At 51.4% G+C, this 9863-nt stretch overlaps 1 protein-coding gene and 1 pseudogene across 1 annotated transcript; both read right to left on the reverse strand.

The window, feature by feature from the left end:
• Nucleotides 1-286: 286 nt before the first annotated feature.
• LOC124659533 lies at nucleotides 287-826 on the reverse strand (annotated as a pseudogene).
• A 4346-nt stretch (nucleotides 827-5172) lies between these two features.
• Nucleotides 5173-6960, reverse strand: LOC124683824 (acyl transferase 10-like). The gene is made up of 2 exons (XM_047218265.1): nucleotides 6478-6960; nucleotides 5173-6012 (listed from the first exon to the last, which is right to left on the reverse strand). The coding sequence occupies exons 1-2, from the start codon at nucleotides 6958-6960 to the stop codon at nucleotides 5173-5175; spliced, it is 1323 nt and encodes a 440-aa protein (XP_047074221.1).
• Between the last annotated feature and the right edge of the window lie 2903 nt (nucleotides 6961-9863).

The raw sequence follows: 9863 nt of genomic DNA on the forward strand, positions 1-9863 counted from the left end.
CTGGGCCTCCGTGGTGAAGACGGCTGCATAGGGAGGCTATTTGGCGCCGCCGGCCGTTCGTCCTAGAGGTAAAAAAACATGCATGCCTCTCCTTCCTTTTATTCTTCTGTCTGTCGTAGGATCTGTTTTTCTTGTCTTTGCGCCGCCAGTCCTGGCTGTGAAATTAAACTCCTTAATCTTGGGATGATTTTGCCCTCCTTCTTTTCTACATCTCCTTTTCTTGCCATGCGCTTGAGTGGCAGTCAAGAAAGCATGGATGATGGATGTACGTACGTACGACGTACGGTTAGACGAGGTCCTCCCTCATGAGGCCGGCAAAGTGGTCGGCGTGCTCCTCGGTGACGCAGCTGGCGAGCAGGCGCGTGCCGGCGAGCGGCGCCGGCGCCTTCATGACGATGACTGACGCGATGAGGTCGCAGTTCACCAGCGGGCCGGCGGTTATGGGTGTGCCGTACCCGTAGTCGACGTCGGAGAACCCGAGCTTGCTCCAATCGGACACCTACACCGACTCGTAATCGAACGTCATCTGGAACGGGTCGCGGCCGCCGGTGGGGCCCTCCGCCCAGCGCAGGCACTCCTCGGCCAAGTGCCGCTTGGCGTCCCGGACCACCCCGACGAGCTCGACCACCGACGAGCCGGCGACCTTCGGCGCCGGCGCGGACACCTTCACGGGGAAGATGGCGTTGCCCCAGTAGCCCGGCTCCAGCTTCAGCACGTGGCGGGCGCTGGCGAAGAAGCAGAGCTTGACGTCGGCCCCGGGCACGACGGCGGGGAGATGAGAGGAGACGAGGCCGCCATGCTTTATCTTGGTGGCGCCGCCGTCCATGGCATAGCATGGGGAATAAGCTTGCCGCCGCTCTAGACTGGGCCTCCGTGGTGAAGATGGCTGCATACATAGGGAGGAGGCTGTTTGGAGCCGCCGGCCGTTCGTCCTAGAGGTAAAAAAACATGCATGCATCTCCTTCCTTTTCTTCTGCTTTCTCTAGTAGGGTCTGCTTTATCGTCTTTGTGCCGCCAGTCCCGGCCGTGAAATTAAACTCCTTAATCTTGGGTTGATTTTGCCATCTTGTTCGAGGTGGTATATACTAACCCCTTGTGTGATGAACATGTGATGCATCACGAAATATAGTTGCTTCGCTCGTGATGCATCGTCTAGTAGGGCAAGTACTTATTGTATATTACCGGCACCTTTTGATGAATTGAATCTAGTGGAATGTGTTGTTATTAAGTTAGCAGTATTGGGTAAGCTCACCACTTTCATGATGCATCGTCTAGTAGGGTAAGTACTTGTTGTATATTACCGACACCTTTTGATGAATTGAATCTAGCGGAATGTGTTGTTATTAAGTTAGCAGTATTGGGTAAGCTCACCACTCTAAAGGAAGGAGTTACCACAACACGCTCATATCTGCAACGAAACAGGGTATGGGTTGCATGAGCAGGGCAAAAAGTAGTTTGTGGAGGACCCAAACAATGGGGACCCAACGACGGGGTTAAGGTAAGACTAAATGGTGATTTTTAAACGAGTACCTTCAGTTTTAAACACAATCTCGAAAAAATCAGTTTTAAACCCATATGAAGGTAGGGTGGATCGGGCCCTAATTTTCCAAGCCATGAAATAGACAAGAAAAGATCGAATTTTGCAATTAATACACGATTTTAGGATTTTGCAGGAATAATACACGGCCGCTCGAGCCAAGCGTGGTAAGGGGAAACCTCTCAATGCTAGCGCGGTAGGCGGAGGAGGAGGAGGGCCGTCGTACGCCGCGAGTTCGCGTTCATACCTTCGCCGGAAGAACGCGATCCACGATTCGTAGTTCTCGGGGAAGAATCGTGGATCCGCCCGCTGCTCGTCACGGAGAGTGACGAGCACCTCGTCGATTGCCGCTTCGAGTGCGCCCCCACCCGTTGGCGGTGGCGGGATCGGCACGCCGCCTGCGCTCAGCCTCCATCCTCTCGGCGCGCGGAAGTCCGGCGGCGCCGGGTAGCCCGCAGGCGCCGACGCGACGTCAGCAGACGCAACACAACGACACCGACGACCGCGAGGACGATGACGACGACGAAGCCTACGCCGCGTACGACGATGACTACTTTATTCAAATTCAATATTATATTTGTTAGTTTGCATACGATGCCGCGCCCTCCGCGTCCTGGAGCTAGGACAATTTTAGAGCAGATGCAGCTGATGGGGGAAGTTCAGGACTGGGCTCCGCCGGGGTGGCACTGGGAGGTGTTATCTTCCGGGGCACGCACCTTGGTGCGGAATCCGGGTCCCGTCGTCGACCCGGATATTCTTTGGTGGAGGTCGCGTGGGCCACGGTCGTTTCAGAGGGAGCCGGCGCCGCCGGAGGTGGTAGCTCAGCGTATTAGAGAGGAGGACGAGCACACCGCAAGCAGGCACACGCCACCCGACACCACGTCGGCCAGCAGGGCCTAGGGGTTGGTGCCACCCTGCCACCGAGGCAGGCATCGACAACCACCACCTCAGAGAAGCCAAACTAGAAGGCCGAGACGCCACCCACCATGGGGCCGCCTTGCCCGCGGCAGGCCTAGCTCTGGCCCGAAACGGAGCGCCACCCTGCAGCCGCTCCCTCCGCCGACGCCCGCCGCCAAGAGCTGCCAAAGCGCCGCCCGGAGGCCACCTTGCCCGCCAGGAAGCAGAAGCTTCACTACGCCGCCACGAGTCCGACCACAAATGGCCAGCACCCCGCAAGCAGCCTCTCCGCCGCCCAACACCACGCCGGCCAGCGAGGAGGCCAACTCACGTCCACTGCCGCCGAGACGGACGAACGCCGGAGCCTGGGGAGCCGCCGCCCTGCCACCAACGCAGGAGACAGCAACTACCCAGCAGATCTGGGCAGAGCCAGATCCCGGAAGCAGCCGGACGCCCCCGTCGCCAGCGCCCAGCAGCAGCACCTCGAGGCCCTCCACGCCGGTACACAGCACCTCCAGCCCTGCCGCCGGTGGCTGCCACCGCGCCGCCGCGCCCCACGCTAGCGCGCCGCCGCCGCTCGAGGTCTGCTGCCCGCGCCACCACCACCCGAGCGGGGAGAGAAAGGGGCCCCGCCACCGCCGATGCTGACCGGGCTTTGCCCGCCAGCACGCCCCGGCGGCGGCGAGGAGGGGGAGGGAGGAGGTAGGGGGAGCGACTGGCGGCGGTAGGGTTTCCCCCCGGTCGCTCGCGGGAGCGACGCGGGAGGCTAGCTCTGATGGTGTTCTATTCCCCCACAGATTTGATTATTTAGCATATTCTTTACAACATACTTTCACGCATTAAATTTGCCGAGTTGCTCATTCCATTTTCTATTTATGTGCTCCTAAATATTTAAATGTGTTCGTGTGTGGGTCTCAGTATGCAGTCTTGCTCTGGCCTGCTGCCATGTTAGCAAAAGGAACATGAGAAGTGGAGAAGAATCATCCGACATTGCATCGTCGCCTAAAATGCCATCTGCAAGGAGAGAAGGTCGCCATATTCTAATCTCATTTTCTCTCAATTACTTGTGTTTCTGTGTGTACAGATTTGCTTAAATTGACTAAATTCGAGTTAATTTATTTTCTACTTTGAGTGAATTTGTTTTCTATTTTTGGTATTTTGTTAGGTTGATAAATGGGTAGTTTCTTCTTTACTGAAACAAAAATATATACATTCTCCGTGAATTTGAACATGAAAGTTTATGCATATCTGTCATTTCATTTACTTTGTTTTATTAGCTGTCCGATTTTTTCATCCATGTTTCTCTTAACTTGCAGTGAATTGAACATTAACTTATACACTTATACACGTATTTAAAGTAAATTGGAAAGTATATCTAGAATGTTTAAGTTGAACACATTGGTTCCGAAGTACCATTTGTTTAAACCGGTTTTCCTAGCTAAATCATGGAACTCGCTCAACCATTTATGGTAGTAGGTTTCGATCCATGTGCACATATAGCATCATCATTTCAAGATCCAGTGATTTTTTTTCAACCATTTTGGACTGATACTTCCTTTTTATGCCTTGCTGGAACTCATTTGGTTTGACAGGTCGACGCTTTGCAGAAAAGGTTCTTACGATCGTGAGCGACACACATTTCTCCACTTCAAAGAATAAGGCAAGTCTGAGTTAGTTGAATCTGAAAATGGAGGGCCAGCGAAGCCAGCAAATGGAGAGCCTGATCCCCACACATAAAAGCGCTGCTGCATAGAGTTCATTAGAAATATATGTTTCTTGTTCAGCATGATATTATGGCATATCTCTGTTGAGCCATACTCAACCTATAGCTACTTTCTTCAGGTGTATTTTACTTTATACATTGACCTTTCGTTTGTAGCTACACCAGCACCTGTTCAAGATAATTGTGGTTCTGCTCTAATTCATTACCTGTTGAATACTCAGTCAATGTGCTCTTAACTTACTAATGCCATGAGGGGCTTGATTTGCATGCACCTGACCGGCCAGGAGGCGCCCCATGGGGCGCCCCAACCACTAGTGGTAATTTAAACTTGCCTACCATATCTAATAAGTTGCCTACAAATGCATGTTAGTTGTGAAATAGTATATTGTGAAGTTTCCTAGGTACAACAATGCTGGCTTTGTCTAATGGTATTTTAAACTTGCCTACCACAACTAAGAAATTACCTAAAGTGGTAGCTTGGACGGAGTGCATGGCACGGTGATTTCCGCTTGGGAGGTGATGCTTACTTGTGTAGTTGTGTTTTTAGATAATCATGTGCGTGCTTTGGTTGAATTTCTACTTTAGGGTGAGGGCTCACATAGATTTAATAGCGGTTGTTTTGCTCCCTAGCAGCATCCAATATCTTTTCCGACGAATAGTGAATTGGTACTTGTGTACTCCCTCCATTTTGTAATTCCTGTCAAGTTCAAATTTCAATTTAAATCATTTTTTTTTGTTGAAACGATACATATCAAAAATGTAATTACCATTGTTACACACGAAGACACATCCATGCATATATTCAGATAGCATGCAGGTATGTATAACATAGCTTCCACAGATCATTTTGCTGTCGTACAAACACAACAGTCAAACGAACACTCAAGCACCGTAGAGCGCACACCTTATTTTTTCACATATAGGTAGTATAATTTAAGTACTCTTTAGGTTTCCTTCAGGTTTTGCTCAAACGTACGAAAGCATGGATGGTGTGGATGTACGTATGTGCGTACGGTCAGACGAGGTCCTCCCTGATGAGGCCGGCGAAGTGGTCGGCGTGCTCCTTGGTGACGCAGCTGGCGAGCAGGCGCGTGCCGGCGAGCGGCGCCGGCGCCTTCATGACGATGACTGACGCGATGAGGTCGCAGTTCACCAGCGGGCCGGCGGTCATGGGCGTGCCGTACCCGTAGTCCACGTCGGAGAACCCGAGCTTGCTCCAGTCGGACACGTACACCGACTCGTAGTCGAACGTCATCTGGAACGGGTCGTGGCCGCCGGTGCGGCCCTCCGCCCAGCGCAGGCACTCCTCGGCCATGCGCCGCTTCGCCTCCCGGACCACCCCGACGAGCTCGACCACCGACGAGCCGGCGACCTTCTCCGCCGGCGCGGACACCTTCACCGGGAAGATGGCGTTGCCCCAGTAGCCCGGCTCCAGCTTCAGCACGTGGCGGGCGCTGGCGAAGAAGCAGAGCTTGACGTCGGCGCCGGGGGCGACGGCGGGGCCGATGGCACGCGTGCGGCACTGCCAGAGCTTGGCGACGACGATGTCGAAGCCGGAGCAGTGCTTGCCGCCGGTGAGCTCCGCGTACTGCGACTTGAGCTTGTCGAGGTAGGTGACCGGGAAGTCGAAGGCGATGTACTCCAGGGCCAGCACGGGGAGCTCCGGGAGCGGGCCGGGCTTGATGTCCGGGTCTGGGAAGCTGTCGCGCCCCCAGACCGGGTTGACTCGCGGCTCCGGGAGGCCGCGGGCGAGGTCGCCGACGGCGTTGAGGAACTGGGCCGCCCCCGTGCCGTCGGCCACCGCGTGGTTGGTGCGCAGGCCGATCACGAAGCCACCGCAGGTGAATGTGGTGAGCTGATCGATCAAAAGGTCACAACATTAAAAGTGTGCACGTGCTCGGTAGGCTCTCTGTCAATCTATCTTGCTCATCAGCTCGTGCCGGCTGTTAGTAACTTAATGCCCCTGATTTAAAATGAGTTGTTTTCATGTATATTCTTTATACTGCACTTTTCATTTCATGTATTCTAAAATGACCTTTTCCGGCCATGTGTGTGCCAGCAACTTCATTGGACATTCTGTTTACATAGCCACTCTATCCTGGAAAATAAGAGGATCAACTTTATCTAAACATGAATGTATTTTTTTCTTTTTGAAAAATTCCACCAATCTATTAATAATCGTCAACAGTGTACAAAAAGACTAAAATGGCTTGCACAAAAGAGTTGCTGTTGTGTCTTGCGTGGGTCAAAGCGCTTTCTCTCACTGAGCTTGGCCGACAGCGTGAAAACAAAATGAAATGCTGTGTGAAAAAAAAAACACCTGTATCATGGCAAGGCTGTTGTGCGGCTCGACGGCCCAGAGCTCCGGCGTCGGGTACGGTACGAGCTGCTCCTTGCCGAGCAGCAGCGGGCGCTCAAGGAAGTTGACGTCGGCGAGCGTGCAGTTGGCTGTGGCCTCCACGAAGTAGACGCCGTCGGCGGAGCACAGCACGGCGGGGCGCCCGGCGTCCTCGCCGTCCACGATCCGCCCCGCGAACGGGTAGTAGTGCACCAGCGCGTCCGCTAGCGCGCCGCGCACGACCGCCGCCGGGGGCTTCGTCGTCTTCTTCTCTTGCGCGGCAGCGTCCCTAGACTCTGCCGGCGTCGGTACTGGCACGGCATCGCGGTATACGTGCAGGGACTCGACGAGGCCGCGGTGGGTCGGGTAGCGGTCGACCCAGGCGAGGGGCAGCGTTTCCGACGGCGTCTCGGCGGAGGGGCGGACGGGGCCCTCGGAAACCTTGGTGACGGCGAACACGCCCATGGCTGATGGCTCTGTTCTAAATCAATCACGTGGTATGCCTGCGACTTCTTGTTTGTCAGCGGCAAATGGTTGCCTGGAGTGAGTGACACCCCTGGTATTTATAGGAGGGAGCAGCCAGGTAGGAGAAGCGGTGGGATCCTTGAGAACTTCCTACTACATTATTTTGCCTCCCCTGGCTCAACAACTTCTTTTCTCCAGCAAAACGTTTTGGAGATATTTTTTTAGGCAAAACATATATATTTATATTTTTTTAAAAAGTTATATGGTGCGAAGGGCTGTTGCTAGAGGATAGCAACAAGAAGCTAGCTAAAAGACCATAGGCATAAAGAAGAGAGAAAAAAATAGAACTGCCATAGTTATCGAAATCTCTCAGCCCAAATTTTGAGATCAGCATAAGACTTTTTAGAAGCCTTGTGAACAAGAAGAGCCAGCTCCTCTTTGAACCTTTTCCTGCATCTGTAAAGATTGGAGGTGCTGTCCTTGAATAAAAAATTATTCCTGGTCCCATGTAGTTAAAATAATCAATTCTATGAAGAAAGGCATTTTCAATTCATTTTTGAGACTTGCTCTTCTTGTGTGTGGAAATTATCATTAATGATTCATTTGAAAGTAAATCAAGCTATCAAAGAGAACTTTTGGGTGGGGAAATTATCTTCCATGACAACTTCACCGCGGATCATCTATCACAATTATTGAAACTTTCAGTAAAGTTCCAAAATGTACAACTCGATGACGAGGTTGATGATGATATTTCGTAGAAGCTTTCAGCGAATGGGCAATGCTCGACCAAGTCGCATCTGAGTTCCAATTTCTTGGCTCCATCTCCTCTATTTTGCACAAAACTTGTGGAAGACTTCGGCCACTGCGAATGCCAAATTATTTGCTGGGCAAATAGCTCATGCGCGACGTCTTTCCTCGCTATTGGAAAGAAAACGACGTTGTTCGTAGGAATAGCCCACATGCGATGCTCATGACGACGCAAATAGCTAGCATGCGACACTTCTCTTAAACAACAGTAGACAGCTTATCAACTCAAATCACATGGGCTAAGCGGGACCCACAACTTATCCACGTTAGCACAAGACACCTCCGAGCGCGGGACGTACCTCTTGTCCACCTCACCGCGGGACCCACAGCTTATCCACCTCACTGCAAGGGACCCACAGCTCTCAGCTGGTACAAAACAGAGCCACCTCGCCCCCGCGCCGGAGCAATCCCCGACCGTTGCATCCTCCTCTGCATCCTCTCTTTCCCCCTTCTTCTCTGACGACGACGCGCGGCAACGCCGACAGACGATGTCGAGCTCCTCTTCCGCCTCCCAGCTCAAATGGCCACGCTACAGTCCAGTGCCGTTGGGCAGCTGCCCTGATTGCCCACGGACGGCGCCCCTGAAGAGGCTGGTCACCATGAGCGATAAGAATGGCAACGCCAAGCGTGAGTTTGTCAAATGCGAGAGCAAAGCAGAGCCAGGGAAGGTGGGATCTGAGTTTCTCCTCTGTCAATTTCATTTGATTTTCCTCAATTTTGCGTTTTCATCCGATTTGGGAATTAGGGTTAATTTTTTTTATTTTTTCAGGATCTGGAGAAATGCACGCATTTTGAATGGATTGATGAGTACATCAGAAGGATTGAGATGGAGGGCGCAACCCTGGGGTTCAATTTGCCATCGGCGGTGGAGCAATTGGGATCTGCTGCTGCGGCGGGGAAATCGGAAAAGGGGTTGCGAAAGAGATGGTGGTGAAGGTGTTGAAGAAGATCAACAAGCAGCTAGTGAAACTTTTCAATTTGAAAAGGCAGGATAATTTGATGGCCGAGAATTTTATTTTTGTGTAATTTCTCTCAGCTTTGTTTATTTGTTGATCATTAGCCGTTAGAGAAAGCAATCAGTGTTCACTTATCAATTTTCATGCTTTGTAATAGTAATGAGATGGATCTTATGCTTTGTAATCAGTGTTCAATCAAATGCAACAACAATTTGGCAAAACTACCATGTTGTTCAAGTCCCGCTCGTGTAGGGTTTGCAAAGTTCAGTTAAATGAAAAAAAAACGACGAAGGTTCTAGGAAAGGCCATGCCCAATAGTGCGTTTCCAGCCCCAATACGGTCGCTTCTTATAAGTGTTTGTAATCGTGGTTCAAATTTGAATTTGAATTTGTAATATTACTAAGTATTTTTATAAGTGTTTTTTTAGTGGAAGGTAGTACTCCCTCCGTTCCTTGATGTATAGTTTTTCCTAAAAAAGCTCCAAAATTTAAGGTGTATTGCGTAGAACCACTCAGTTGGACTTAGCTCATGCAAACTCCTCTATTTTCTCAAAGCAATAATTTAGGGGTAATCTTGCCCAAAACTCGTGTAAGTTGCCTTCAATGTGCGGTTCTTAATTTCCGTGCCAAAATCTATACACCATATATTTAGGAACGGAGAGAGTAGTACTGAGCCTTTGAATTTGTCATAAAACATGGAAATAGATAAAAAAAATACATTAAAATAGATAAAAAAAAACATTAAAACACTAATAATAGTAGCATTACGATATTTAGTGTCGTGTCACACGAACACGTACATAGTAGCCTTGTTACACATAGATAAAACACATTAAAATATAAAAATACTACCGGGCTGGCCCCACCCAAACCCTAGCCTAGTTGGCGTCGATCTGGCGGCCATCCTCCCGGAGGATGGCCTATTGCCCCGCCGGTGGCCTCCACCCCGCTACGTTCCAGTCCTCCCTCCTCACCGCCCTCTGGTCCATGTCGATCGCAGCATAAGCCTCCTCCCGGCGAGCCTCCCTGTCCCGGTGCGCCTCCGCCTCGACGCGCCTCTTCTTCAGCTCGTCCCACCGTGCGTCACGAGCTTCTTGGCGAGCCTCGAGGCGGTACTGCTCCTCCCACCACTTCTCGGTGC

Source organism: Lolium rigidum, chromosome 1 (assembly GCF_022539505.1).
Source record: "Lolium rigidum isolate FL_2022 chromosome 1, APGP_CSIRO_Lrig_0.1, whole genome shotgun sequence".
In the NCBI taxonomy this organism is placed as follows: Eukaryota; Viridiplantae; Streptophyta; class Magnoliopsida; order Poales; family Poaceae; genus Lolium; species Lolium rigidum.

Excerpts from the sequence above, each read along its gene's own strand:
- LOC124683824 (XM_047218265.1), bottom strand. The coding sequence starts at position 6,960 with ATGGGCGTGTTCGCCGTCACCAAGGTTTCCGAGGGCCCCGTCCGCCCC. Across the intron at positions 6,013-6,477 it reads ACAGCCTTGCCATGATACAG|CTCACCACATTCACCTGCGG; the intron begins GTGTTTTTTTTT and ends TTGATCGATCAG.